This window comes from Marasmius oreades, chromosome 10 (genome assembly GCF_018924745.1).
Source record: "Marasmius oreades isolate 03SP1 chromosome 10, whole genome shotgun sequence".
Lineage (NCBI taxonomy): Eukaryota > Fungi > Basidiomycota > Agaricomycetes > Agaricales > Marasmiaceae > Marasmius > Marasmius oreades.
In genome coordinates, this window is record NC_057332.1 from 1,029,769 (window position 1) to 1,056,771 (window position 27,003).

General features: G+C 47.6%; 11 protein-coding genes across 11 annotated transcripts; 7 read left to right on the plus strand and 4 right to left on the minus strand.

The window, feature by feature from the left end:
- Positions 1-903: 903 nt before the first annotated feature.
- E1B28_002384 (uncharacterized protein) lies at positions 904-3,520 on the plus strand. The gene is made up of 12 exons (XM_043159301.1): positions 904-1,610; positions 1,659-1,752; positions 1,805-1,827; positions 1,887-1,916; positions 1,965-2,058; positions 2,110-2,209; positions 2,262-2,290; positions 2,342-2,510; positions 2,563-2,633; positions 2,685-2,908; positions 2,962-3,087; positions 3,143-3,520. The coding sequence occupies exons 1-12, from the start codon at positions 947-949 to the stop codon at positions 3,394-3,396; spliced, it is 1,878 nt and encodes a 625-aa protein (XP_043002901.1). The 5' UTR covers positions 904-946; the 3' UTR covers positions 3,397-3,520.
- Positions 3,521-3,598: 78 nt separating this feature from the next.
- On the plus strand, positions 3,599-6,004 carry E1B28_002385 (uncharacterized protein). Its single transcript, XM_043159302.1, has 8 exons — positions 3,599-4,093; positions 4,154-4,348; positions 4,410-4,477; positions 4,536-4,595; positions 4,648-4,728; positions 4,780-5,186; positions 5,245-5,449; positions 5,507-6,004. Exons 1-8 carry the CDS (start codon positions 3,719-3,721, stop codon positions 5,814-5,816), a joined length of 1,701 nt encoding a protein of 566 aa, XP_043002902.1. The 5' UTR covers positions 3,599-3,718; the 3' UTR covers positions 5,817-6,004.
- Positions 6,005-6,097: 93 nt separating this feature from the next.
- On the plus strand, positions 6,098-8,665 carry E1B28_002386 (uncharacterized protein). The gene is made up of 11 exons (XM_043159303.1): positions 6,098-6,372; positions 6,429-6,467; positions 6,514-6,607; positions 6,666-6,793; positions 6,844-6,933; positions 6,992-7,069; positions 7,125-7,190; positions 7,248-7,385; positions 7,441-8,178; positions 8,328-8,426; positions 8,515-8,665. The coding sequence occupies exons 1-9, from the start codon at positions 6,151-6,153 to the stop codon at positions 7,642-7,644; spliced, it is 1,059 nt and encodes a 352-aa protein (XP_043002903.1). The 5' UTR covers positions 6,098-6,150; the 3' UTR covers positions 7,645-8,178; positions 8,328-8,426; positions 8,515-8,665.
- An 88-nt stretch (positions 8,666-8,753) lies between these two features.
- On the plus strand, positions 8,754-9,167 carry E1B28_002387 (uncharacterized protein; the record flags this gene model as incomplete). The annotated part of the gene is made up of 1 exon (XM_043159304.1): positions 8,754-9,167. The coding sequence occupies one exon, from the start codon at positions 8,754-8,756 to the stop codon at positions 9,165-9,167; it is 414 nt and encodes a 137-aa protein (XP_043002904.1).
- A 380-nt stretch (positions 9,168-9,547) lies between these two features.
- Positions 9,548-10,803, plus strand: E1B28_002388 (uncharacterized protein). The gene is made up of 2 exons (XM_043159305.1): positions 9,548-9,814; positions 9,884-10,803. The coding sequence occupies exon 2, from the start codon at positions 9,932-9,934 to the stop codon at positions 10,541-10,543; it is 612 nt and encodes a 203-aa protein (XP_043002905.1). The 5' UTR covers positions 9,548-9,814; positions 9,884-9,931; the 3' UTR covers positions 10,544-10,803.
- Positions 10,804-11,004: 201 nt separating this feature from the next.
- E1B28_002389 (uncharacterized protein) lies at positions 11,005-13,190 on the plus strand (the record flags this gene model as incomplete). The annotated part of the gene is made up of 11 exons (XM_043159306.1): positions 11,005-11,166; positions 11,219-11,290; positions 11,350-11,464; positions 11,526-11,563; positions 11,625-11,636; positions 11,691-11,756; positions 11,815-11,929; positions 11,984-12,132; positions 12,195-12,775; positions 12,836-12,952; positions 13,010-13,190. The coding sequence occupies 11 exons, from the start codon at positions 11,005-11,007 to the stop codon at positions 13,188-13,190; spliced, it is 1,608 nt and encodes a 535-aa protein (XP_043002906.1).
- A 166-nt stretch (positions 13,191-13,356) lies between these two features.
- Positions 13,357-14,869, minus strand: E1B28_002390 (uncharacterized protein; the record flags this gene model as incomplete). The annotated part of the gene is made up of 5 exons (XM_043159307.1): positions 14,388-14,869; positions 14,273-14,330; positions 14,005-14,213; positions 13,756-13,951; positions 13,357-13,700 (listed from the first exon to the last, which is right to left on the minus strand). Exons 1-5 carry the CDS (start codon positions 14,625-14,627, stop codon positions 13,357-13,359), a joined length of 1,047 nt encoding a protein of 348 aa, XP_043002907.1. The 5' UTR covers positions 14,628-14,869.
- Positions 14,870-16,112: 1,243 nt separating this feature from the next.
- E1B28_002391 (uncharacterized protein) lies at positions 16,113-17,977 on the minus strand. Its single transcript, XM_043159308.1, has 6 exons — positions 17,781-17,977; positions 17,082-17,723; positions 17,006-17,021; positions 16,848-16,945; positions 16,703-16,784; positions 16,113-16,636 (listed from the first exon to the last, which is right to left on the minus strand). The coding sequence occupies exons 2-6, from the start codon at positions 17,580-17,582 to the stop codon at positions 16,560-16,562; spliced, it is 774 nt and encodes a 257-aa protein (XP_043002908.1). The 5' UTR covers positions 17,583-17,723; positions 17,781-17,977; the 3' UTR covers positions 16,113-16,559.
- An 813-nt stretch (positions 17,978-18,790) lies between these two features.
- Positions 18,791-20,212, minus strand: E1B28_002392 (uncharacterized protein; the record flags this gene model as incomplete). The annotated part of the gene is made up of 8 exons (XM_043159309.1): positions 18,791-18,902; positions 18,956-19,133; positions 19,187-19,266; positions 19,329-19,522; positions 19,584-19,644; positions 19,700-19,790; positions 19,849-19,980; positions 20,041-20,212. 8 exons carry the CDS (start codon positions 20,210-20,212, stop codon positions 18,791-18,793), a joined length of 1,020 nt encoding a protein of 339 aa, XP_043002909.1.
- A 347-nt stretch (positions 20,213-20,559) lies between these two features.
- On the minus strand, positions 20,560-21,096 carry E1B28_002393 (uncharacterized protein; the record flags this gene model as incomplete). Its single annotated transcript, XM_043159310.1, has 3 exons — positions 20,560-20,620; positions 20,675-21,014; positions 21,066-21,096. The coding sequence occupies 3 exons, from the start codon at positions 21,094-21,096 to the stop codon at positions 20,560-20,562; spliced, it is 432 nt and encodes a 143-aa protein (XP_043002910.1).
- Positions 21,097-21,888: 792 nt separating this feature from the next.
- Positions 21,889-26,963, plus strand: E1B28_002394 (uncharacterized protein). The gene is made up of 21 exons (XM_043159311.1): positions 21,889-22,528; positions 22,586-22,672; positions 22,730-22,936; positions 23,000-23,152; positions 23,207-23,282; positions 23,349-23,713; positions 23,764-24,078; positions 24,144-24,308; positions 24,373-24,595; positions 24,649-24,831; positions 24,884-24,943; positions 25,000-25,149; positions 25,206-25,229; positions 25,284-25,335; positions 25,399-25,445; positions 25,505-25,584; positions 25,636-26,029; positions 26,084-26,188; positions 26,242-26,276; positions 26,337-26,622; positions 26,689-26,963. Exons 1-21 carry the CDS (start codon positions 22,073-22,075, stop codon positions 26,733-26,735), a joined length of 3,510 nt encoding a protein of 1,169 aa, XP_043002911.1. The 5' UTR covers positions 21,889-22,072; the 3' UTR covers positions 26,736-26,963.
- Positions 26,964-27,003: the final 40 nt, after the last annotated feature.

Below are 27,003 nucleotides of genomic sequence, written 5' to 3' on the forward strand. Positions count from 1 at the left end.
CGGAATGCGTATAAACGGACTTTGACCGAAGAAGTATCTCAATGACCGGATGTCAGGCTACAACGCCTGGGGCCATACAGCATCGTGACCAATGTGAGCAAGGGCTTTGCAACGGAGCGTAAACGCAGAACAACCAGTGGAAAATCTGAAGAACCCATAGTCTTGTAAAAACATTCGTATTTGTTGCGTTGTTGCGGAGGCCGGGATTGCAGCATTCACCACTTCGTTTCTGAAGTGAGGAAATCCGGTTCAGCAGCTCCCAGGTGACGATACTGGTCGACTTCGTATGACATGCAAGAACAAAGGATAGACGCTGAAGTGCAACACGCTCAAGATGAGGAAGAGCAGAACATTCTGAGGGCTTGGGAGTGTCCTGGTAGCCGCTATGGACACTACACAAGTCAAGTTTGGTTTCAGAAGAAACATATTGAAGGGGAGAATAAGCACTCACTCAAAGTCGTACAGGCCCAGAGGTATTGGAGAAGCATGTCTGAAATTGAGTCGAGTTGAAGAAATGTGAGGTTTAAGACTTGATACGCGACATATATTCCTGCAGCAGGTGGTTGACTGTGATTGGCCAGTATGACAGCCGTTGTGAGAATGAGGATGACAGCTATTGTATAAAGGATAAGAAGTCTTTCCACCCTGAGCGTGCGGCGTGGCTTGAAAAGTATTTGAGAGGAGCATTCAGAGCACGACGATATGGTATTCGAACGGGGCGATTCGAGTGCCATACTGAACGGCTACGAGGACGTTCGACGACTAGCAGAGGGAAATAAAGAACTTGAGGAACGTATACTGTGATAGTTGAGGACTATGAAGACGATTCTAATTTGAATTGAGGAGTGATTCAAATTGCTGACATTGATGATGATGGGCTTTGAATGAACTTTTCCCGCGAGCGAACCTTATTCGGCTTTTTCGAATTTGCTCTACTTCCACCACGATGACCAACCCTTCTAGGTCTGGTGGGCACGAGTACGCTGTCGTTGCCGGTGGCGATGAGTACGAGACATTGCTACCTACACATGCAAAGCAGGAACACGACGATGAGCCTAAACCTCCAACCTCTTGGCTCACTAGACGTTCTTTCTCACTTCTTCACTTCGTCAGCGCCTTTGCAGGAGGTGTTTTTACTTGTATACTCCTACAATACGCTTTGTTCGGCAGGGCCAGTGTATCCTCATGTGGTTCCGATACCCTTGAGATTGTTAGTACCCATCGGGAAGCAGCAGCACCTCCGTGGGTCGGTTCAACAACGGTACATCACTACCCTCCGTTATCCCCGACCAATGTGTTCCCCAGCCTGTTCCCAACCGACGTTGGTTTCGCTGGTGGAACCCCCACAGGCGGAGAACCGGCAGTCATTGTGACCGCTCCCAGCTATCCTATCCACACTGGGGCGGCACAACTCGTTGTCCCAGAGTCTTCAGGACCACACAACCACAGTCACTTCGACTTATTTCAAAAGTGGGGAAATCTTTCCCCTTGGTATAGCATCAAAAAGGGTGGATTTGGAATCGATTCAGGACCAGAGGTCCCCGATACGTGTAGAGTTACGGGTCTACATTTCTTGCATAGACACGGAGCAAGGTATCCGACTGCTTCGGGTAAGCCTTCGTTTCTGAATGTGTCGTACATGAACTCACCACTTTCAGCTTCTTATGCTGGACCTGCGACCCTTGCTAAACGGCTCAACCAAGCCGCTAGTCAATGGACAGCATCAGGCGATTTGAACTTCTTGAACGAGTGGTGGGTAGTTTACTGGCTGTCACCTCTCGAAACGTCTAATTGTGCTATATAGGACGTACAAATTGGGCGAAGAATGTTTGTGTCCAACCTCATCTTACACTACGAAATTGGGGTTAACGGTGACGGAACTGTAGTGCTCACACCATTTGGACGACAACAACTCTGTGCGTAGACGTACTGCTCGCGTAGCACTCTCTGACATTTGTTTGCAGTTGATCTCGGAATCTCCATGCGCCTCAAATACGGCTTCCTGTTGGAAAATTTCACGGATACCAACACAATTCCAGTATTCAGAACCGAATCTCAGTATGTATCACATCCTTCAACTCGGGAACCAGTCTAAACATTTCCACTCAGGGATCGCATGCTTCACTCAGCTCTCAATTTTGCTTTAGGATTTTTTGGTCTCCCACTCGAAGGTCAATACCAGCAGAGCATCACTATTGAGGCCCCTGGGGTAAGTACTTTTTGCCTCTCGCAGCTCCACCACGTCAACGTCGGATCTTCAGTTCAACAATACTCTAGCGCCTTACTATAGGTAAATTCTATTCATTAGGTCCTGAGGTAATGCTCATACCCCAGACAACAGCTGCCGGAATACTGGCCGTAGCTCTGTTGCCGACCGTGGTACCTGGTATGTTAAACGTTGGGCCGAGAAGTACTTGCAGTCTGCCAGAAAACGTCTCCAAGCTCAGATACCCGGTTACGAGTTGACCATAGAAGACGTTTTTACTATGCAGCAGATGTGCGCATATGAGGTGCATTTCCTGGCCTTTATATCGCTTTTCTCCAAAATTAAACCATCTCCAGACTGTTGCTATCGGCTACTCCAAGTTCTGCGAATTGTTCACTGAAGAGGAGTGGGAAGGGTTCAATTACGCGTTCGTTTGGATTCGCTTTTCACCACATTATCTGTTCTGACCCTATGTCAGATTTGATCTGTCGTTTTGGTACAACTCTGCCTTCGGGTCTCCGGTCGGACGCGTTCAGGGTGCAGGATGGGTGCGAGAAATGATTAGCCGTTTGGAACGCAAACCTGTCACTCAGGAAGATAATAAGTTCTCGATGAACTTCACACTCGACGGTGATATACGGACTTTCCCGGTCAACCAGAGTCTATACGTAGATGCCACCCACGAAGTGGTCGTCCTAAACAGTGAGTACGGTTATTGAACTCGTCGCTCACGTGATTTACACACATACCTCAAGTCATCACTGCGCTAAACTTGACGAATTTCGCGCAAGACGGACCGTTACCTTTCGACCATATTCCTAAGAACAGAAAATTCCGAGTGACCCAGCTGGCCCCATTCGCGACAAACATCCAGTTCCAACGTCAGTTTTTCCCTCTTGTAGTGTCTCGTAACCTAAGGCCTCTGATCCTTCCCAGTCTTATCGTGTGACTCGCAACCAGGGCCACAAATCAGAGTGATAATCAATGACGGTGTTACCCCACTGTCCGGTATCGAAGGATGTCCTTCCAATAACAATGGTATGTGCCCAGTGGAAACATTTGTGCGCGCGCAGAAGAAGCTACTCGATACGGTTGATTGGGACTGGGCCTGCAATGGCGATTGGGACGTTGAAGAAGGACCGAAATGGGAGACGGTGACGGGTGATCCACCAGCGAAAGGGACTGTATAGGGTGGCGTACATAGACCGAGTTAACTTGCTACGGCCGCGCGTTTGGCTCTCTTAACAGGTCAACGCATTACCCTTACCGTGTTTATTTCCGTAGTAATCTACAGATTGAATACACAACTCGCCCTTGATAATGGTGATTAACAGTATTTCCGTGTACATCGTCCAAGGTAACTCCTATCCGCGGACAACCAAACAAACTTGACCATCAACCACGACCACGGCCGCGACATGTCCGATACCCTGAACCAGGCTATCGTAGAATATAAAGTGTACTCATTAGTGGTTCTGCTCACGAAATCTTCTCGTCGAAGGCTCTCCAAATATGGGATATGAAACCGCCCTCGTACTAGGGATCGCAGCAGTGTCTTTGTACGCTGTGTACCAATACCAGTACAAACAACTCGACAAGAAAATTCCCCCAGGCCCCCCCAGAGCTCCCATCATTGGAAACCTTTTCCAGGTTCCATCACGCAAGCCGTATTTGCAGTTCCGCAAATGGGCACAAGAATACGGGCCAGTTTACTCTCTTAGACTTGGTGGATCGACTGTCATCGTTCTCAACACCGCCGAAGCCGCACACGAGATTCTGGACAACCGCGCCAAAACCTATTCCAGTCGTACTCCCCCTCATGTCGCCCACGATATCATGAGTGACGGTCAACGATTCGTGCTGTTGCCCTATGAGAAAGAATGGAAGGTAAATCACTCAATTCGTCGCTTTCAAAGATTATATTTTTAACCGTGTGTCATCTGGCAGGCGGCTAAGAAGACCATCCAGACAATCTTCAACACTACCACCGTCAAAGGCATGCGTCCAACTCAGGAGCTCGAGTCTCGGATTGTCCTTTGGGACTTGATGCAACATGGAGAACATAGTCTTTCGACTAAATACGACAGCATGAAGGAAGAGGAAGCCCCCGAAACGCACTGGTTTGCTATCCCTCGTCGCTACGTGAGTAATTGTTCGAACTTCCTCTTCAATGTCTAATTTTTGCCCTTCTCCTTCTCATTAGACGACGAGTGTTGCGATGACTGCGATTTATGGTATTCGCGTCAACCGTTTCGTCAACAACCCCAACCTGTATGTCTTTGCATCACGATCTTGTTCCATCCTATTGGCTTAAAACTTCATAATCTAGCCACAAAGTCTACGAGATCATGTCGAACTTCGCGATGCAAGCACAACCCGGGAAATACCTGTAAGTCGACTTCTTGTTTTGTTCGGAGACTCGCGGACTCAAGTGAACCTAGTGCCGACTCCTTCCCCGTCGTCCGCAAATTACCCGACTTCCTTGCTCCATGGCGGGATGCTGCTCGTAAGCTACATGACTGGTATGATCATCATTTCTCATTGAAAGCACCATGCTGAAGAGGTTTGTTCAGGGAAATGGGTCTGTACGGAGGTCTCGTTGATCTCTGCAAGTCCGATCTCTTGGCAGGCAAAGAGCACGTTACCAACTATGTTACCACCTACCTCAGGCAGCGTCTTGAAGCCGGTATCCAAGATGCTCCTGGTAAAGGCGTCCGTGAAGATGGTCATTTGACTGACAAACTTCTCGCCTACACTGCTGGTACTATCCTCGAAGGAGGATCCGATACCTCGGCCACGACAATGCAGAATTTCTTGATGTTCATGGCTTCCCATCCCCACTTCCTACACAAGTGTGTCGAGGAAATCGACGCTGTTGTTGGAGAAGACCGTATGCCAGACTTTGAAGACGAGTTCAAATTACCATACTTACGGGCATGCATTAAGGAGACCCTCAGGCGCAGACCCCCCACTATCATGGGTCAGTTTTCCGTTTTTCTTGGTTTTCATGAAACTCTTTCACTCATCCTATCCAACAGGTATCGCTCACTCTTCCGACGAAGATGATTACTACGAGGGTTACTTGATTCCCAAAAACTCTCAGGTCATCGGCAATGTCTGGACTATCCACATGGACCCCAAAACCTACACAAACCCTTTTGCATTCAACCCAGAGCGATTCTTGCAGAAGGACGAGGAAAAGAACACATGGGCTAGTGGGCCCAACTACAAGGACCGCGTACAGTAAGTTCAGAAAATAGATCATGTCTTTCCACAGTGCTGATTACTCCCTTCCTCTAGCTACGTTTTCGGATGGGGAAGACGTTTCTGTCCCGGTCACGATATTGCAGAAGCTTCCCTCTTCATTGTTCTCTCTCGTATCCTTTGGGCATTCAATCTCAAAACCAGGAAAGACTCCGTCACTGGAGCGGACATCCTCCCTGATATGAACGACGAGTCGTCATTCACAGATGGTTTCGTCTCCATCCCCAAGATCTACCCTCTCGCCTTCATTCCCCGAACGGAGAAGAAGGCTGCGATGATTCGCAAGGCTTTCACCGATGCTCAAGATCAATGGGAGCTCCTTGGTATGGACCCCGATGAACGGTGAAGGGCATATTTGGCGCTACTATATTCAACGCTCGCACAAAAGGTGTCGGTGTACCACGAACAGTTTGGCCGTAGGCCATTTCACGACTTTTTGTAAATGTGTACTTCGAAGTAGATCTGGCGCTTCTAACTTAGGTCTAGATGTTTTTAATGTGGCAAATACTAAGTTGCTGAGAATATAAATACCTATCAGTGCCTCGACGCTTACGATTGGCTCCAATGACAGTTCGCGACTCGGCCGTCTACCACCGGAAAGCCACGTGCACGTTAGTTTTTTGTCATGCTCTGCCTTAGTTGTACACGGTTGGCTCATCGCCCACCACGTCCGCCACGAAATGGTGGCCATAACGGGTCCTCTTCACTGCCTGTCTTACGCTCTCCTGATCCTTCCACCTCTCTTATTGACTGGCTACTTCTTAATTTCGTTCCCTCATCCGCCAGAATCACTTCAAATACACCCAGGCTTGGGGTCTTTACCGAGAGAGAGCAAATCCTGGAGTATCTATCCTGAAGATTTCTATGAAGGAGGCAATTATGTGCGGTTACCGTTTGGGAAGGTGAGTTGTGGCTGTCTTTTCCGCACCATCTCTTAATTGACTTCCGGTCGTTGCAGGTGCGATATTGGCTGTTCGGACCTGAAAATGGCCAGAAGGTATGGTCGTCAATTCGCGCGGCTGCTTATCATTAATGAAAATTAGATTGTGTTGATACACGGGCTTTCAATACCTGGATTTGTTTGGCACGATGTTGCACCGGGGCTAGCTAAGAGAGGGCTACGCGTAATGGTGTATGGTGCGTACTCCCTGTTTTTTTCTTCCCTCTCATGCTCACAAAGGTTCTGTCGGGACAGACTTATACGGGCGTGGATACTCAGACGCGCCACAGACAACGTATGACACGCGGTTGTATATCACACAACTTGCACTTTTGATGCAGTACGTAAAGTGGGATAAGGCGGTGGTTGCGGGTTTATCTATGGTTCGTTTTTTTGAAAATGGTCGTCTTCGTGTGTTGACTATCGAGAGCAGGGGGGAGCTATAGCAGCCGCCTTCACAGCAAATTTTCCTCACCTCGTCGAAGATCGGGCAATCATAATATCATCTGCTGGACTTATTCAGGTTCGCTGTCTTCATTCGCCTGACCCAATGATCGTCATGTTAAGCAAATTGGTTCCAGTCATCCGACCTCCCTCGAACCGCGAAAGTCATCTCTCTGCCTGTAGTTCAAGCTATTTCATCCAGCCTAATTGCGCAGGTATGAACCGTCAAGTTCATCTTCCTAAGATCCATTTTAATCACCTTACGTACAGAAATTCATAAAATATCGTATGAACTCCCCCAACGATCCAAGTTTACCTGTCAACCCGCTTCATGAGGTAACACTCCTTTGCTGTTACATTTTTTCGACGTGTACCCACGCATGTGCTCCGTAGATCGTTCGCCTGCAGTCCGCTCATCTACCTGGATACAATGGTGCACTATCCTCCTCTCTTAGGGACGGACCTATTCGTGGCGAAGAAAAAAGTTTCAAGGATGGCGTCTGGAGAGGTCGTCGGCTGCTTATCATCCATGTGAGCTGCTTCTGTTTTCTTGTTTCTCAGTTGGCTCATACGGTTTCCACCCCAGGGTACTGCCGACAATACAGTCCCATACAGATATGCATCGATTATTCAGTCCCTGCTCCCTGTTGCGTCTGAGGTCGATGGCCAGAAGCTCGCGGGTTGTTACTCAAAGATCGTCACCATTGACGGTGGCGGTCATGACTTAACACATAGTCATTCTCAAGAGGTGACTGAAGAGATAGCAAAGTGGGTCAAGGCTTCCTCGTAGCTCTGAAGGTCAACCGGGAAACCGGCCTGTCTGCCTCCCACCACTTCTGTCGTGATTGCCTTATTCTCCATCTTACTACGCTATCGTCACGCTCAAGTTCAGTTATCAACGGGACATGTTCACGGATTTCTATAACTCTTACGTTCTTGTATGTTTCCATCGGGTTATGTTCTGTTCTTTCTTGGTTATTTTCGCTCATCCCCCAACCCTCCGATTGTATTATTCTTGTTTGGATTCCCCTTAACCTATATGCCCGTAACCTGCTGTGATTTTTAATTGTTGTTTCACTGGTTGGTCGTTTATACACGCTTGTTCCTTCACTCTACAGTATTGTGTTTCTAATGCTCGACCTTCAGATTACCTATTTCTAGTTCGTTTGGCTTCTATGGATCTTTGAAGTGTCGAGTTTGTTGCATATCCTCCGAGCTTCAAGCCTTCATTTTGCAGCTCCACAATAACGCGAAGGTCAGCGCAACATTTACCATCCTCACCAGTCACCCGCATCCAGGTTCATTGGTTGGCCTTGCACTTCCGGTAGGTACCACTGGGTGAGGGATAGCGCAGGGCTCTTTAAGTTAAGAATTACGCTAACTTTTTTTCATGAATTCTAGCATAAATCCACTATACTTTGCATGAACTGTGCATAAACCTTAACTCAAAACGTTATGCTATTGCGCACCCAGTGTATGGGCCATCACACCGTTGCGATATGCCGGGAAAGTTAAGCCTCAAGGCAGAAGGCAGAAGGCAGAGTTTTAGGGCTTTTCGGACTTTTTAGGAAGGTATGGGCTTCGACTTAATTTCCGTCGACACAGTGACCGTCGTGAATGACTGAACTTTGACCATCTTTGTCGGATACTACGCGTGCAGTTCCAGGCGGAACACACGCACATTGCAGCATGAATCTTCGACGGAATGAAAGTGGCGGGCATTGGTTGCCTTGGACCCCAATTTCAAACTTGCGCTTCTTCTAAACTGCGGCTTAATTTTCCCCCGAAATTTCCGAAGCTCAGACGTATAAAGGTAGGTAGGTAAGATTCTTTCAGTTTGCTTCACACTAGCCTGCCTTCAGTTATCTTACCAGTCGCACCCGTACTTGTCTCGCCATCATGAAGTTCTCTGTCACCGTCGTCGCTCTCCTTGCTAGCTCCGTCGCTGCTGTTCAATTGCAGTACGATAACCACTACGATGATTCCGGTGCTTCTCTCAGCACCACAGCTTGTTCGGATGGCACGAACGGCCTAGGAAACCGAGGTTATTCCACCTTTGGTTCCCTTCCTAGCTTTCCTCGCATCGGTGCAGTCGATGCCATCACAGGATGGAACTCGGACAAGTGTGGAAGCTGTTGGCGAGTCACCTACCAGGGCAAGAGCGTCAACATCCTCGGAATGGATTTCGCTGGCAATGGCTTCAACGTTGCTCAGTCGGCGATGGATGAGCTGACAAACGGCCAGGCGGTTCAGTTGGGCAATATCCAGGTGGACGCCGTTGAGGTCACTCCTGGAGAATGTGGGCTTCCTTAAAAAATACATGCCGTGGCCCTGGTGAGTGGCATCGGTTGTTTTTGCTACTTCCATTATTATTATGCTAGCGCTTACTCTGCCTTCGACCTTCTCAGTGTACTGATCATGAAGGGCGATCTGTGTGGGTGGAAGGAGACAACTTTGAAGTTACCGAGGTCACGAAAATCTGGAATGAACGCTCGTATTTACGAACGTAGACACCTTTTGGGACTTGTTAGATAACAGTAATTAGATGGCAATGGTGTGCAATGAATAGATTGCTTTCGAGTTGACGGAACCCTACATATATGATACACTAGGCTTTCAATTGTACAGCTGAGTCAATTATAAGCATGTCCAGTGCGTCAGAATAGGCAGGCCCATGTGGAGACAGGCTTCGGGGCAACTTCTACTTCTTGCTCCCAATCCACTGTCCTAGCCCAAAGCGTGCTTCATATACGAAACCCCTTTTTGGTGGGGTGAATATACAGAGGCCCCTTTTCGTCACCTCTTCATCATGCACCTCCCACTTTCTCGTCCGCCGCCTCATCACTTCTTTGGTTCTTCATCAGATTGGTACAAGCATAATGACTGGATAACTTTCAGCGAATTTGAACGGACGAATAACAGGTTGGCATACTATCAGGCCCCCATCAATATTGCAAACGGTATGTCTTGACGTTTTTTCATCTCCATGGTCCTAACTGTCATTCGCCGATGGAATAATAAATCGATAGTTCTTAGCCGCCGAGTCTAAACTGTACATAAAATACGACTCGGACTATATGTCCTTGCTCGAGACCGCCCGCCAAACCACCGTCAAGTCCAATCATTTCCGGCTACCAGACTACCCAGTCCCCGATCGAATCGAACTTGGGCGCCCCAAGTTTGCCGAGCTCGTTTTTCATGTCTTTATTATTTGCCTTGGCGAGGGCGACAACAGAATACCTTCCCCAATAGCCTGGCCCAACATTTTCCCAGCCTATCCAACTCTCAAATTGTATCAAGATGACATCCGCACACTCGAGTACAAGTCGCAGTATCTCTCAGAAGCATCCAACCCCGGGATCACCTCTTTATTGGTCCTCCCATTCCTTGAAATGCTAAAGGAACGAAGAGACGACCCGCTAGTAATACTAGCGGTGCATATGCAGACATTGTGCCATGTTCGAGGTTCACCGAATATACACCACGACTCCAGGTGGGCTTGGGACGGAATGGTGTGCACGGAGGAGATGGAGGGCTTTATCAATGGACAGGAGATGAGAGAGTGGTTTGATTGTCAGCCTACGGGGGTAAAGGAGGAGTGTGAAGTGCTTGTTCAGGAAATGGGGCTTGTTACGAGGAATGTGAGGATGCGGAACACGCTCGAGAAAGCGGGGCTTTTGACTCCTTGAATCCACTGGCTGTACTCGTAGATTATTCATTGAGGAAGAGTCCAACAAGATTAGGGATATAGGTTGCTGGCAGCTGTGTCTTGTAAAGTCAAAAATGAACTTATTCAACCGGTTCGCGCTCACTGGCAGGCGTGGCCAATGGTTTGATGGGGAGGTCGGCTGGAATCGAGCCTATCATTTCCTCTTGATGCTTCTTCTTCTTCTTTCACTCCCGCTTTTAATTTCAAGCTCAAGTGCTTCGTACCTGAACTTAAAACATGGATTCTTTCAAGTGAGGGATAAGAGGATGGAGCATTGTTTGTCGAACGACTCCCGACGATGCCGAGCTGGCGGAGTTTGAACGACGCCGTTCAAAAATCAAGAATTGAAATTGAAAGTTGTCTCTCATCATCCGAGATGGTCATCATCTTCCGTAAACTGATCAACTGGAATCAACGTCGAGAACACCTTTTTGGCCAACCATGACTGTGACTCTTGCCCATCTCGCCATATACTCCTCATGTTTCCTGGCGTTTTATGTTTTGCGATGGTTATACAAAGAGCATACTCGTCCTTTACGACGTCTCCCCGGACCACCGGATCCTGGTTTCCTCTTTGGAAATGTAAACGAACTCAATGGTGATGTGCGGTGGTCTCTTATATCTCATGCTTCGATTAATAAAGCTAGCCTGACAGGGAGAAACGGATTTATTCGAGAGATGGACGAAGGAATATGGTCCGACTTTTCGTGTCAAAGGTTTTCTGGGGGTGAGTTTCCTCAATTACTTCAACTAATTACTTCTGATATATTTGAATTTTGACGATAGAAAACCAGGCTCTACACTGCGGACAGCAAAGCCGTCACCCACATCTTGATGAATCACTATGATTACCACAAACCTGACCTTACCCGGTTTGCCTTGACTGAGCTCCTTGGAAATGGTACATATTTTCCACAGAGCTTCCCCGACACGGTCGTCTCAATTCATATTCACGGCAACAGGTGTTCTAACAACCGAAGAGGACAAACACAAATTTCAGGTATGTATATTTCTTCAATTCTTGGAAACTCACTCGGCTCAACAGGAAAGTTTCATTCTAGCGCAAAGTGATGGTAACGATTTCAAATTACTCTGCATAGACTACGTGTCTTGACCTCTGGTGACAGAATCCAGCGTTTGGTCACGCTCAAATTCGTGAGCTTACGACTATATTCGTTGAGAAGGCTATGGAGGCGGGTACCTATCATATTTTGGTTCTTCTTCGAGTTGATCACTCCCATGTCAACGCAGCTTCGAGACGTATGGCAATCTCAGATTGACCGCTCTACAGACCAAACTGGAGTCGCCCGTATCAACTCTATGTTATGGTTAAGCAGAGCGACCTTGGATGTCATCGGTTTGGCGGGTACGTCCCAGAACACAATCTGATCCTTGCACTGTTTGTACCCCGTTGCGACAGGTTTCAATTACGATCTTAGGTCACTCTCAGCGACCGAAGAACATGCTGACGAGCTTAGTGAGGCCTTCAAGATCATCTTCAGCGGGAAAGTGTCAAACTTGGGCATCTGGTCCATTCTTCGGTTAATGTTTCCTATCCTGCGGCCGCTGGTATGTTTGCCCTCTTCATGTAGATTATTCAACGTGATAAAAGTGGTTCACCCACTGTAAAGCCCACCATGCGAGGGAAACTGGTCACGAAAGCCCGTACTACCATGGAGCGTGTCGGTACAAAACTCATCACTGAAAGCAAGCAAGCAGCACTTGCTTCGCAAGAGGGAGGGGCGACGGGTGCCCGTGATCTGTTATCACTTCTAATCAAATCAAACCTCAATGAAGAGGAGTCGGAACGAATGGAGGATGTAGATGTCCTGGCCCAAATTCCGACGTTCTTAGTGGCCGGACACGAAACAACGAGTACAGCGACCGCCTGGGCACTCTATGCACTCACTCAACATCCCGATATGCAGTGCAGGCTACGTGACGAACTTTTGACATTGCCCAATGACACGCCTACCATGGATGAACTGAACTCTTTGCCGTATCTGGAAGCATTTGTCAGAGAGACGCTTAGAGTGCATGCGCCTGTACCAGGGATCAAGAGAGATGCAGCCCGAGACGGTGTGATCCCTTTGAGTGTGCCGGTAAACGGGCAAAACTACGTTCGGGTGGAGAAAGGACAGGGGATTACCATAAGTTTATCAGCTTTAAACAGGAGTAAACAGTTTTGGGGCGAAGATGCTGCTGAGTTCAAGTCAACACGATCATCCTCTCCTTTTGCTGATTCATCTAACTAACTGTTTGACGATTGCAGGCCCGATCGCTGGTTGAATGGTTCTCTCGACACATCCCTCCCAGGTATCTGGGGCAATATGATGACTTTCGGAGGTGGTGGAAGGGCGTGTATCGGGTTTCGATTCTCTCTTGTCGAGTAGGTCTCGTTTCTGATTGCTTATAAGTGAAAACTCGACTGAAAGCTCCTGCATAGAATCAAAGTTCTCCTTTTCACCCTGCTCAGGGCGTTCGAATTCGAACTGGCGGTACCAAAGGAGGATTTGATTAAAAGCGGTCGGATTGTCGAGCGACCGTTTGTCAAGTCTGACAAGAACACAGAAAGCCAGTTACCACTTTTGGTGAAAAACTACAGCCCCGGGCAAGAGAGATCGTAATGCGACTGCCGCCATCGCAACACAGGTGTGTTGATTATTGAAACAGAGACCTTTGTCCCAAGTACAACGTATACATATTTTGCAAACTTGCCATAGTTGTCCACACCTGAGTCTTCTTTACCTCTGTTGCATGAGCCCCGAACATATCGGGCGTCAATAAGCAAATCTACCACAGCCCGAGTAACTTGACCTCTGCACCTGCGGCCCGTATACGCTCCATCGCATCTTGCACTTTTTCATCCCATTTGGTCGGGTAGCCGTTTGGAGGGCACGAGGAGTCTCGTAACTCGATGAAATATAAATCATTGAAAGGCTTTCCATTCGAAGCGGGTCGACGGTCTATTCGTGCTATAGGTATTTCAAGCGCCTTTATCACATTTGCGATATCGCCGCCGTTGCTTTCCGCATTCGAATCGACTCGGAGTAGAGCATGAGCGTGGGGTGTATTGTGTGGTGTAGGTAGAGCGGCCCTGGCATCTTTTGCCATGACATAGAAGCGGGTATAGTTAGCTTGAAGAACGTCAGTGACGGGGACAGATCATAAAGAGAGCGAAAAATCACGCACAACTCTCATCCTGAATACCCTCACGTAAAAGTTCTAAACCTTCAAACATCTTCAAACATAGCTTGGAACATATCGCCGCACAGGTAGATCCAGCTGACTTGGAAACAGTCTCAGCTGCCGCCGCAGTCGAGGTCATCTTCGTCGTTGCAGCGTCGGGTAAGTGTTTCGTGAGAAATCCATTGCATTGACCTAAAGCCTACTGCGAACGTCAATTCCATCCCATACATGTTTCTGAGACCATCCACACACCTGTTCGTGACTCATGACACAAGTAATATCTGAAATATTCACTCCCGCTCTGACAAGCAGACAGTGTTGGACCTTCAGAGTGACCTCCCCACATATGAAACTAGAATCGATGTTTCGTAATGCATCATACGTCTCCACGACAGGACCGAAGATGGTGTTTTCTTGAGGTATCACACCAAAGTCTACTTCTCCCAGCGCATCAAAGACATCTGAGGAAATTCTAACAATCAAACTCTGACCCATAATCAGCTTCATTTGATAGACTCACCGGATATCCTGCCCTTCTCGACAAAGTCGGCTGTTTCGTGGAACCGTTCGTATGCAGCCTGGTAAAATGAAGCTAAACCATCTACGACAGGAGGGGGGGTTATTAGGAGATATACCTGGTGAGAGTATGTGCCTAAAGGCCCGAGGAAAGCTACAGTTGGCGTGTGGTTCCCACCGCCAAACCCGTTCATGTCTCGACGGCTGAATCCCTCTGAGTCTCGAGACTCTGATATTCGTTTCTTCGCCTGACTGTAACGCTCCGCCTCGCCATCTTCTTCTGGTGATGTATCCCTCTCCTTCCTCTTCTCCCTCATGACGGTTGGTAAGCTATCCCCAGCATTCGAAACTTGCGCCATGTTGTTGTGGAGGGGGCCTTGAATATATACACTCGCTGGATGTGGAATCGTCTGAAGTGTGATGAGGAAGGTGTGGGCTAGCACGATATCAATGAATCTAAATTTCGGTCTCAGAACGGTCGACCGATGATGTGAAGGCTGAAAGACAAGTTTGCGACGCTCTCGGAGTCAGTGAACTCACACGGGTGCGGGAGGTGGGCGGGAGTCGACATTGACTGCTGATGCAGATGGTTCCAGATCACGAAGGAGGCGCGACACCATCAGCTAACGGTTATACTAAATACTACCGTCCATCTCGTCTTAATTCTCTCAATTCAGAGCTCTTCCCGACGGGTTGCCCCCAGATATCCCATGGACTTTGGTAACATGTACGTTGTGTCCTTTTCCTTCCGCAGTGGGCAAAATCTTAGGGAGAAAAAGAAACAAAAGGGTAAATGAGCCACACTAGGATCGGAGGTTTGCATAATTCAAAGAAAATTCTGGAGCCGGATGAGCGGTCCGTGGAAGCAACTCAAACCATCCACACACCAAGATGTTCACAGCCTGCTGTATTCAAAGTTCCTACCAGCCCCCACTCCTTCCCGTTTCTTAGTTTCCCCTGTCCCGCTACCGCGTTAGATGATCAGACAGATCGGTATTCGCGCTACGCTGCTGGACTCTCGGGGGGACAACCGTAAGTAACGAAAGCGGCAGCTAGCTTTACCTTCCTGTCCACCGCCGCGTTGTTTTACTCTAGTCCTATCCCACTCGACATTATTGATCAACGTTCTCATGATGGGCTGAAGACTACGTACAAGGTTCACTACGCGGCACATGTACTACTTTTGGGCTTGTTGTTAACGGCTCGGAACAGTACTATAGATGTAGCCATCTACAACATAAAAATTAATTAAATGGCTGAAGGGTGCAACCCACATACAGTAGGCTAGCCAGAACTGTTGCTTCCCAAGTTCCTTTCGTGGGTCGAACTTCCATGTCGTTCGTGCCACCAGAATTGACTCGATGTATGTAAAAATGATAATCCTGTAGAAGTTAGAATTAGTTTATTATTCCTGTTGATATGTTTATATCTTCAATTTTTCCCTCATGTCGGAAAGCTAAAGCTCTTCTAGATCTCCTTCGGATGGTCTGTTGTAATGAATGCACTTTATCAAAGACATTGTACTATAAAATTGTAATTATTACGTCGCGTCAGATCAGCTATCGCTATGGCCAGCAAATGGGTCCATACCGTGCAATCTATCTATCTATTTGTTGTCATCTCGCAGAGAACAGACCCAAAAACAATAAAGTTACTATTGTTTTTGGGTCCATACCGTGCAATCTATCTATCTATTTGTTGTCATCTCGCAGAGAACAGACCCAAAAACAATAAAGTTACTATTGTTTTTGGGTCTATTCTGCATGACATGTACTGGACACATGCGAGATGACATTAAACGCCCCAGTAATATAGCTAGCGAACAGGCTTGAAATCCACTGCGCCACTGGAATCGAACACACTCGGCTTAAACATTGAACGTTGAATATTGCAATTTTGAACACCCGTAGTAAGGATGTTTACAACGATAATGATAAGTATCTGAATTTCTAGAACAAGGATTCTACGTTAAGTATAATAATTTTCGTAACACTACAACAAACAAGCCCTTTCGCCACCGGGAGGAACGGGTAAGAGACATCCACCTCAAGTGAACCGTGCCTCGCGACCGTCGACGTCCAACCGCGGTTTAGTAATACCCGAAATAAAAAGGATACGTAGGAGAGAATAAAAAAACAACAAACGACATCAAAAAATACACAAAAGACCCGGTACAATACAGTTGCACCCAGTGCACTCTATCTTTTTTTTCTTCTACGATTTGGCAAGGAGATTCCTGCTACTTGCCTCTATGGTTGAGGATTCTATAGGTCTAGAAATGAGAGTGGCTTTCAAGCCCAATCCCAAGACATTTGGAAGACGCCGGCATCAAGCGAGGCAAAATTCTGGAAGAAGGATGGGGACATGTCTTAAAATAACGATGGGCGAAACATTAGCAACCATCGGACGAGAGAAAAACGGAAGACAGACTGACCGAGATCTCCCCATCCACATGAGGGGCACGAGTCTACAACTGTGGCCGTCCGGGAGACACCGTTGGCATTGACTCGAACGTTCTAAGAACAAAGAGAGGGAATGAGGTCGAACTCCCATCGAGTATTTTTTTTATTATCACTTACCCGACCACAATGGGCACCGTTGTCGTAGTTTGAGCCCAATGATAGGGCCACCACCCAGTCGGAATCAACACTGTTCCATCCACAGTTTCCTAAGCCAACTACATCGATCGAACAGGAATAAGTTCCAAGTGGTTAAGTGTTCAGAACCGCCAACGTACCATAGAAGAATGTGGCCTATCAAACATTAAAATTTAAATTGAGTCAGGAACGAGTTTTGTAGAGTCGGGTACTCACACGCCCCCAGAATTGACTGCGCTGTTCGAGCGAGTCTCCAGTACTGGAGTTGGACGGCACGGGGACAGCCAGTACGGTGTAGAGGGAAGCAACGAGGAAGAAGAGAGTTGCAAGGCGGACCATGGTGAAGTGGTAAGTTGAACGTTGGAGGGTAGGAAACAAACTGAGATAAAGGTGCGGACGCGTCAAGTGTACAATGATTCGTTTCGATCGCAAGAGAGATGGGGGATGAAAAGTAGAACAGGAAGTTGGCTGCTCTTTTATACCTGAACAGGCGGCAGTAAGCAATTCCCGTATTTCCATAAAGGAAAGGGTGAAGTAAGGACCAAGGCGAGATAAAATTTTTCTGATAGCTTGCTGATAGGTGTGAATCATTTCGGAAAACGTGGTAACTGGGCGGTAACCGTATGTAAATTTGACCCTAAACGCCATAATGATCAAATAATCAAATGGGTCAAATGTCGAAACTGAGAAAATGTGGAGGTGGAAACTTGTCGTCATCTCGGAGTCCCGCACTCACAGAGTGAGCACAAGAGTGAGTACTGTCCTCCCGACTGTGGAATATCGCCGACCCTATATGGAAAAAACGTCCCTTTGGTGCCAGGCCCGACAACGAACATACTCATGATGCTACGCAATTACCTACGCATGTTATGATATTGACACATCCGTAGAATGAAAAGACTCGTGAAAACGCACCCCGAATGATGGTAGTTCCATCCTGATTCCTTTTAATTTTTCATCCATGAAGATCCTCATGGTGAGCGCGTGGAACCAGCATAATAGCGTCCGCACATGTCTGGTAGGTGTCGCGAAATGAAGCCAGTCGCGGGGTAAGGTCGTGGTTCATAAAACGCCTTGGTTGCGCGTATGGTAACGTATTACATGAGGCGAAGTGGTACTCGACTGCAGCCCGGTCACAGTGGGAATTTAAATTTCCTGGCATGTGACAGCGTGCCTTTAACGTGATACACTCGACAACGCCTTCAACTTTGGCAAGACTAACAGATATGTGCCGTATACCAGTTGAACTTGCGTACATAAGCACGATTTTTGGTGTTTTCTGTGCGGAAAGTATATTGTCAACGAGATGTAAATATACCTGAATATGTACTGTGCTTTACACTAGGGTGAAGGAGCGTGTAGACCATTGCTTTGTGTAAGGGTTGTGGAACAGTCCGAGGGTAGATGGAGAGCGGTTTGGGGTTGTAGAATCCAGGGGCGGTAACAATGAGTGTGGGCGAGAAAAAGATAGAAATCTTTAGAAATGCCCCGGTTCGAGATGTCATTCTTACGGCTATGCGGGATGGATTGAAACCCGGCTGCCGGGTTGTTTTGTAAAAAGATTAAGTAATAAAACGGGTGGAGAATGTTCGGCAGGCCTTATCGCCACCAGGTAACGAAAATCACCCTCGATTCGAGGGTGATACTCAGATGTGGACCGATGAAATAAAACCAAGTCTCCATATTCTAGATGCGGGTCGCGATATGGGGTGAGTAGTGAGAGTGAGCTTTTTTTAACGCCCTTTTCGCCCTTTTCGCCATTTATTGCCGTCTTTTTTTTGCTAAGATTTACCGTGAGAGGTCATTGAATGTTCCCGCCACTTACTGTGATCTTCGTATCGGGAGTCCACAATTTACTGTATCCATTCTGGAACATAGCCAAGTAGCTGCGTCGCTAACTTTACAATACATATTGTTACAACCACTCATACAGCATGTAGTAACCATTGCACGCCTTTCTCAAAGTCATCGACGAACTTGCGGCAAAGCTTTGTCGAGGGAGCGGCGAGTTCAAATGCGTGGGGTACGCCGGGATATCTTCGGTGAGAGATTCAGGGGTGAGCGATCTTGATGGAGATGAAGAAACTTACATCTCAAGTTTGGTCTTAACCCCATTCTCTCTCATTACCTTCTCGTACAACAGACCATCGTCCCTTAACGGGTCCATCCCATAGACTTGAACGAAGGCGGGAGGAAGAACCTTGAACTTGTGAGACGGGAAAAGTAACGGGGACAATCGGGGATCCGATGGGTTGCCCTGGTACCAGTCTGCACTCGTGTGATTAAGTGTCGAGGCGATTCGGTGCTGACAACTGCCTTACTTAAGAAAGCATTCATCATACTTCGGCTCAAGATAGGGGCATTCTTGTTCTGCTCCATCGACAGTAGTTGGGACTTGTACCTGTACCGTTCAATATCAGCAAAACGTTCCCTCCTGCTGTGACCAAATATTTTAGTACTCACGCCTCGGGGTACGCCTTGGGATGACAGATTATGGGAGCCACAAGTAGCTGCCCGGTGAGTGGCTTACTCTTGGAGAGAGGATCGTCGAGGTACTGATGGGTAGTGACTGCTGTGAGATTCCCTCCAGCCGACATACCTCCAATCAGGAATCCTCTTGATAAATCTGCCGAGAAGGATTCCTCATTGGACGCGACCTGGAAAAAGAAAGTAGCGTTAACGTTGAATAAGCAAAGGCGTAAATCGTGATTCACTGACGTATTTGAGAGCAGCCAGGCAGTCATTAGGAGCAGCTGGGAAAGGGTTTTCTGGCGCCAACCTGAAATAGGAATGAGTTCCGGTCATCGGTAGGATTAGGATGAACTACTATGTACCTGTAATCAATATTGACAACAGAGATTCGTTGGTCTACGGCCAACTTCCGAACCTTATAATCATCCCAATCAACACCACCGATAGTCCAGCCTGTTCAGGAGCCCTCATAATTAGTCGAGAAATCCAACGCAAATGCAGATGATCTCACCCCCTCCGTGAATCCAGAACAGTAAAGGGAACTTCCCATCTTCCCCAGTTTTCGGTGTCGGTACCACACACCTAGCCAGCAATTGCGCCCCGTCGACGTCGATACGACGATCCGTTACTTTGTAGGCGGACTCTGACGCGGGATCGAAGTATCAGCGAGTGCGATCAGTTAAGTGTAACGAAAGGAACACACCTGGAGGCATGTAGCCCTCAAACAATGCATGACAAGCAGGAATAACTTTAGTGGGATAGTTTTCTCGACAAATAGCCAAGTCTTCTGAAAGAACAGGTGGAGCAGGAGGCAGTTTTGCAAGGGCGTCTGCAAATTCAGTGTTGATGTTGGATAAGTGTGCGTATTCGGCCATTATTGAATGATGTAAACCATTATACTTTCAGGTGTTTCTTTATAAGAAGGACGAGAAATCAGCTGTTAGATCCAACCGTGGGGCAGGATTCCACTCTCCCGCTTCGAAAGGAGTCTTATGTTTCACGGATTTGTCACTTCCAAGGGTTCAGACGATTCTTGACTATTCAGATTCAACACCTGGTGACCAGCATTTCCCACACCATTGGAGGCGGCTTGTCATGGGAGGATAGGCGTCCGGACCAATTCTTGGGATGAAATACGACGTCTCAAGTGCCGTGGAGTCTGAGACTTGGAAACATCTCAGCGTCCGCCGGTGTAAATCGTTCAACTTCTTGGGATTGTAGCTCACTGTGACCCAACTGGTGACAGGAACGGGGATGCCAGTACATCGTTGGCGGAAGAAAGCCTTGAGTAGGTAGTATGAGTTGCGAGCTGTGAGCATAATGATAGAAAAACTCACGACCGTTCGATTTCACGGAGAGACATGTGCAGAAGAGGCAGGAAGCTGGTTGATATGGGACTGACGTCAGAGTCGTCAAAGCATCCATTATTTCGCCTGTCTTGTTCATCAACCCATCTCTCCGCGTCGTCCGGAACATCAAAAGGAAGGACCATCTTCACCGGGCTTCCACGCGTTGCAAGGCTAATCATAAACTCGGGAGGAAACAGGGCGGGACATCTCTGGATGAACTTAGACAGTCCTACCAGTACAATTGCCGCGGACTGGATGGTGGAAGCAATTGCTAGTGCTTTCCGTGAGGACGAGCAGGGCAGGTAGCTTTGTATCCGTATAACAGAGGCTGTGGTTGTTTTTAGGCAGTTGGAAGGCGGTTTTCACAGATAACACCTACCGTCAGGGACAGTCTCGCTTGAGAAGGTCATCAAAAGAAGATCCACGATTACAATCAGCACACAGGCGGGCCTGACAAGTGCAAGTGAGCCTTTCTAGGACCCCAGAAAATAGCGCTAAATACCTGAGGCGTGTCCGGATAGAAATTTGGCTGGCGTCCGGATAGAACTCAATAGAAGTCAGGGCTCAGGCATTTTAGGGCACTGCCTGGGGTCCTGCCTTTCCTATCGAGAAGTCGTCTGTAGTTTGCTTATGAATCTTCCGTACTTTGTGACAGTTCAACGTTTTAACCATTCAAGCTACAAGTTTGCGGTCTACTGGTTGATCTGAAGAGGAAAAAGAGCCACCCACCTGAATAAAACCATCGAGCCTGTCATGGACGTAGAGTCTGCACTACGAGTGATTGAAGATAGGACCTTTCTTCAATGCTGGCCATGATCGCACGACTATCCGCTTGATCAGGGGTGCTGGAATTCCAGTTAGCAACAAACGTGTCACGTGGTTGAGGAGCCTGTTTTCGAGCGATCATGGACCCATATGCATGGACCCTTACAACTAAACTCCCCTGATTTTTGACCAGGCTCCTGTGATTCTGGTTTTATCTAATGTCAATCAACAACATTCCCATGGAACCGACATATGCTCTGGTAAAACTTCTCCCGTGCACTTCGTATCTGTGGCAAATATTTCAGGTGGACTCGCGATGTCCATGGAATTTCATGGGGATATGTGGCTCCACCCTCATTATATGGTTAGCAAGGACAACACAAAAGCATGCGCACGTGTAGCACGCGTACATTGGAAATCTGTTCTGGACGGGTCGAGGGATTTTGGCCGTTCGTTACCTCTGTGCTGTCATCATCTGGCGGCGGAACCAATCAACAAAGTACCGCACTCTGTCAATCGTTCCTCTTATGATCAATTCTATTTTTTGCCAGATAAAAGTGTGCTTTATCTGACAATATTTCTCGGGCTACTTTCTTCCCTGTCTCACTCTCCTGCATAGTCATGGAAGAAAAACCTAAAGTTTGTGTCCCAGACCAATCTCAAGGCGGCCACGACGACTCGGAGCAATCCACTATTCCTGCGAACGTTCGAGCTGTCGCCTTTCCCGAAAACCCCCTTCCAGAAAATCATGAACAGTCCGAGAAGAGACGCCCAGGGGGCGTTGAGGTTAAACGGACGCTCACTCAGGAGGACAGAGAACTGGCAGCAGCTGGGTATGAGCATCTCGAACAACCATCTACCGAAGCCAAAGGAACAGGAAATCTCGACGAAAAGCCTGTAGACATAACGGAACACACACTCCCTATCGAATCGCTTGGTTCCCAGCTCAACACGGAGGTAGATACCAAGGAACCTGGGAACTCATTCGGGCTATCGGAACAAGAAGCAAGCGAAAGGTCAGCGAAAGATGGAAAGAATGTATTGACTCCGCCGAAGAAGAAGAGTGCGCTTAGGAAGGTCAGTTCTTTTGTTCATACGAACAGTTTCACAGTTCTGATGATTTACGATTGCTAGTATATCGACCGTCTCCTGACTATGTTCAACATCTTGTTGATTCTCGCCGGTATTTTGGAGTACATCCTTCTTGGCATTGATTTCAAGGTACGCCACGGTATTTTGTATGCTCACCGCTCACGAAATCAAACGTTCATATTCTAGAACAACTTCGCGAACACATATCTCGGAGCAATTCTTATTGCTGTAGCCTTCCTGAACGCTTTCATCGACTGGTATCAGGTTCAAAAATCCGAAGCTATCCTCGCGTCATTCCTCGCTATGATTCCCCCTACCTGCCATGTAGTTAGGGATGGTACATTAAGAAACATCCCCGCGAGTGAGCTCGTGAAAGGCGATGTTGTTTTAATTGTACGTCGACCCTTTTCCTCTCCGAATCTGAATGCATCGATAACAGAGCGTCAAATGCCTTAGAGAGTCGGAGACAAAACACCGGCAGATCTTGTCATTTTTAGTGCCACAGATCTCAAAGTCGATAACAGCAGTCTCACAGGCGAATCTGAACCACAGGAACGACGGCCTTTATTGGCGGGAAGTAAGGCGAGGCCCGTTGAGGCTGAAAATCTGGTTCGTTTTCCCCGATCGATTCGCGCCTCCTTGCTCATCGACTACCATGCATAGGTTTTTAATTCAACTTTGGTGGTCAATGGAGAAGGATGGGGGGTTGTAGCGAGAACTGGGGATCATACTTTGATTGGTGGGTGTCCTGTGTTCTCTTAGTGTTTCGAGTGCCACCTAATTGGAACTTACACCCAATGTTCAGGTCAGGTCGCCAAGTTGACATCAGGAGAAGAGGGCAACGAAGCTCCGTTGGCGCGTGAAATTGGTCGCTTCGTTATCCAAATATCCGCGATCGCTATCATTTTTGCCATCGTTTTCTTCGTCGTCGGAATAACTACGGTTTACAAAGGAAGAGCCGCCCAGACTGTGACATTTGCCGTGTCAATATTGGTTGCTTTTGTCCCAGAAGGATTGCCTAGTGTTGTCACATTGCTCCTGAGTATTGCCGCGAAGAGGATGAGCGAACAAGGAGTGCTGGTCAAGGATTTACAAGGAGTTGAGACCCTGGGAAGCTTGACGATGTTGGCCACGGATAAGACTGGAACATTAACAAGAAACATGATGACGGTAGGTTCGCTTCCTCCTCTTTCAACGTACACGGTCTAATCCTCAGTTAGGTAACCAACCTTTGGAACGGCAACAAAATGTATTCTGCATTCCAGTCCAACAATGACGAAGATGATGTAGCAATGTTCTCAATGGAAGCTCCGGGCATGCAAGAACTCGTCGACATCGCGGCGCTCAATTCTAGGGTGAAGTTTGATCGTACGGATGTGCCGTTAGACCAACGACAAATTTTGGGAGATGCCACCGAAACTGGCCTGACAAGATTCGCGGGTCGTTATTTGAGAGCCTTCGACGAGTACGTCAGGAGATGGAAAAGGGTTTTCGAAATTCCGTTCAATTCAACCAACAAATGGGCTCTGGTTATCGTAAGACATTTTGCTCGCTCAAGTCATCTTGAAGATACAAATAACACAATCTTCGGTTACTCTAGTTGGAGAAACCCCATCCTACTGGAGTCCTCACGTCTTACATCAAAGGAGCGCCCGAAAGAGTGCTAGCAAAATGTACAACCTATCTGCATGTCAAAGACGACGGAGAGATTATGGCTTCCCCGATTACGGAGGATTTCAAGAAAAGATATGAAGAGGCTTACGATGTGAGTTCCAGCATGGCAATCCTTGCTTCACTTCCCCTTACGAGCCCTATCCGATATTCACCAGTACATGGCATCCCGAGGCCACCGTGTGATCGCCTGCGCTCAGCTTCTCCTCCCCTCGCGTGAATATCCTTCAAATCACGAGTTTTCGCGGAACGACGGCAGATATCCTAGTGAAGGTTACTGTTTCGTAGGGCTCGTGTCGTTGGAAGACCCACCGAAACATGGAGTTCGAGAGGCTATCGGCACTCTAAGGTTGGCCGGGATTAAGGTTATGATGGTCACTGGTTGGTACATTCGCTCAGAATTCTAAAAGGCTAAACTGACTGCTTGTCTGCAGGCGACCACCCTAAAACAGCGGAGGCTATCGCACGGAAAATCAACCTCATCATCGGAGATACCCGGGAAACGTTAGCGGCTAAGACTGGAAGACCGGTAGAGGAAATTTACGACGACGAAGTCCATGCGATTGTTGTACATGGTGATGATATCGATCATCTTCAAGGGTGGCAATGGGATCAAAGTAAGGCTCTAAATTACCACCATTCTTGCTGAAGCTCATGGACTTGTCGTAGTCTTCAATAAACAAGAAATAGTTTTCGCAAGGACTAGTCCTAAGCACAAACTCGAGATCGGTCAGATTCAAACTCTCCCTATTATATTCCTTACAAACTGATATCCCGGTTTGCAGTCAAACGCGCGCAAGCACTCGGGCATATTGTTGGAGTGACTGGCGATGGTGTGAATGACTCACCTGCACTTAAAAAGGCGGATCTGGGTATTGCGATGAACCTTTCCGGTTCTGACGTCTCAAAGGAGGCAGCGAAAATGATTTTGTTGGGTATGTTCCTCCTTTTTAATTCGACTTTATGGCCCTGATTATTGGTATGCCGCCAGACGATAACTTTGCTTCTACTGTCAGTGAGTGGTTTTTTATCCGCCTGCGTTTCGTTCTTCGATCTAATACCCGGACAGAGGGTGTGGCCGAAGGCAGGCAAATCTTCGTTAACCTCAAGCGATCGATCCAGTATGTTTCTATCCTTTTTATGTGGCGCAGAAGCCGTTCGCTCACCACGCTTGCCATACTTAGATACACTGTTACCCACAGTACTCCAGAAGTTCTTCCCCAGTTACTATGCGCGTCCTCTTCTCGCCTGTGCACTTTGGTTTGTCAGGCTAACCTCCATCTCCTACAGATGTTGTTGTCCCAATTCCGGCTCCTTTGACGGCCATTTTAATTTTGGTTATTGATCTAGGGTTCGAACTTTTGGTTGCTGTGAGTGACGACAGCCAATTTGAGTCTTTAAACTGAACCTCCGATGACAAGCTATCCTTCGCTTGGGACAAACCCGAAACAATAGACGGGTTAATGCGTATGATACCTCGGAAACCCGTCAACGAACAATCCATCCTCACTCGTAAACGACGTGCTCTCCGTCGTACAAAAACGTTGCGCCGCGATTCTGAGACCGGACAAGCTATCCCCCCAAGCCGGATTTCTGGCGTCTTTTCGTCTCTCAAGGCACCGTTCACCAAGGTGTGGTGGGAAGATCGCTTTGAAAAATCGGATGATGAGAAGCTGGTCGACGCCAAGTTACTCAGTTACTCTTACTTGGAGGCAGGGCTCATTATGGCTATTGGGGAGATGGTAGCCTATTTTGTGGTATTTTGGGTAAACGGGTTCTCTCCGACGGATTTGAAGCGTGCACAACAGTCGGGTTGTGAGTGAACTTTATTGTTCCCGTACAATGAGCTTTACTGACAGACCTCAATAGCTATTCAGTACTTTATGAAGGACAGTCCACCCTTCGTCAACGGTCGCGGAGAAACAATAAGTGCAGAGAAACAAGTAGATGCTCTCGGTCAAGCTCAGTCAATAGGTGAGTTTCGCCCATTCGTTGAGATGAATAAACTGATTTCGTCTATCTTCTAGTTTACCTCTCGATTTTCATCATCCAATGTTTCAACGTATGTACTCCCCTGTCCGCTTCCATCCCTCCCTAATGCTCATCGATCATCCCTCGACAGGTCTTTGCAGTAAAAGCCCGTCTATCTTTCCCATTCGGTCGCAACGTTATTGGCAACAAATGGAACTTTGTCGGTATCATTGCCGGTGCATGTTTGAGCATGTTCATTGTTTACACGCCTCCTCTCCACGTCGTCTTCGGAGGCTCTTTCCGCCTCTCGCCGTTGTATTGGTTGATTGCCGTTGCATTTGGTGTTCTCCTACTTGCATGGTCGTGCGTGCGTGTGGTGTTGTTGAGGAGCGGCTTGAACAAGGCCAGGGTGAAGGATATAAATGGTTTGAGGATGTGTATGTGTTCCTTTTTGTTTTTGTCCTTTACTGTTCACCCGGTTAACGATGGATTTGTTTTCCTAGTCCCGACCATGAGGACGCGTACGATGAGTTTACGGTCACGACATTAGAAGATGTATATATCACGATCTATCACGTGCACGTTTCATTTCCCATTTTTCTAACCTGATTACGAAGGATTACGAAGGATTGATCTGGCTTGAATGCCGACTATCATCTTACGACCGAACATAGATATTTTTCTTCATTTGTTCTCTAGCTTCAGTGCAATGTAGTGCAAATGGCGACCAAATATGTTTTTTTTGGTACCGTTGATCGCAGTAGTAAATTAGAAGTGCTACATCTTATCTCCGGCGTGCGCGCAAGGTACTTTCTCTC

What these genes read in the sequence shown, in the direction of transcription:
- E1B28_002384 (XM_043159301.1), top strand. Translation starts at nt 947, where the DNA reads ATGACCAACCCTTCTAGGTCTGGTGGGCACGAGTACGCTGTCGTTGCC. An exon ending in AGCAGATGTGCGCATATGAG is followed by an intron (nt 2,511 to 2,562) that starts GTGCATTTCCTG and finishes AACCATCTCCAG; the next exon opens with ACTGTTGCTATCGGCTACTC. An exon ending in TGGGAAGGGTTCAATTACGC is followed by an intron (nt 2,634 to 2,684) that starts GTTCGTTTGGAT and finishes ACCCTATGTCAG; the next exon opens with ATTTGATCTGTCGTTTTGGT.
- E1B28_002385 (XM_043159302.1), top strand. Translation starts at nt 3,719, where the DNA reads ATGGGATATGAAACCGCCCTCGTACTAGGGATCGCAGCAGTGTCTTTG. An exon ending in TTCGTCAACAACCCCAACCT is followed by an intron (nt 4,478 to 4,535) that starts GTATGTCTTTGC and finishes TTCATAATCTAG; the next exon opens with CCACAAAGTCTACGAGATCA. An exon ending in CAGACCCCCCACTATCATGG is followed by an intron (nt 5,187 to 5,244) that starts GTCAGTTTTCCG and finishes CCTATCCAACAG; the next exon opens with GTATCGCTCACTCTTCCGAC.
- E1B28_002386 (XM_043159303.1), top strand. Translation starts at nt 6,151, where the DNA reads ATGGTGGCCATAACGGGTCCTCTTCACTGCCTGTCTTACGCTCTCCTG. An exon ending in TGCGGTTACCGTTTGGGAAG is followed by an intron (nt 6,373 to 6,428) that starts GTGAGTTGTGGC and finishes CGGTCGTTGCAG; the next exon opens with GTGCGATATTGGCTGTTCGG. An exon ending in CATCTGCTGGACTTATTCAG is followed by an intron (nt 6,934 to 6,991) that starts GTTCGCTGTCTT and finishes AATTGGTTCCAG; the next exon opens with TCATCCGACCTCCCTCGAAC.
- E1B28_002388 (XM_043159305.1), top strand. Translation starts at nt 9,932, where the DNA reads ATGTCCTTGCTCGAGACCGCCCGCCAAACCACCGTCAAGTCCAATCAT.
- E1B28_002391 (XM_043159308.1), bottom strand. Translation starts at nt 17,582, where the DNA reads ATGACGACAAGTTTCCACCTCCACATTTTCTCAGTTTCGACATTTGAC. An exon ending in ACGGTGCCCATTGTGGTCGG is followed by an intron (nt 16,785 to 16,847) that starts GTAAGTGATAAT and finishes CTTTGTTCTTAG; the next exon opens with AACGTTCGAGTCAATGCCAA. An exon ending in ATGTGGATGGGGAGATCTCG is followed by an intron (nt 16,637 to 16,702) that starts GTCAGTCTGTCT and finishes CGTTATTTTAAG; the next exon opens with ACATGTCCCCATCCTTCTTC.
- E1B28_002394 (XM_043159311.1), top strand. Translation starts at nt 22,073, where the DNA reads ATGGAAGAAAAACCTAAAGTTTGTGTCCCAGACCAATCTCAAGGCGGC. An exon ending in AGAAGAGTGCGCTTAGGAAG is followed by an intron (nt 22,529 to 22,585) that starts GTCAGTTCTTTT and finishes TACGATTGCTAG; the next exon opens with TATATCGACCGTCTCCTGAC. An exon ending in GATATGAAGAGGCTTACGAT is followed by an intron (nt 24,309 to 24,372) that starts GTGAGTTCCAGC and finishes GATATTCACCAG; the next exon opens with TACATGGCATCCCGAGGCCA.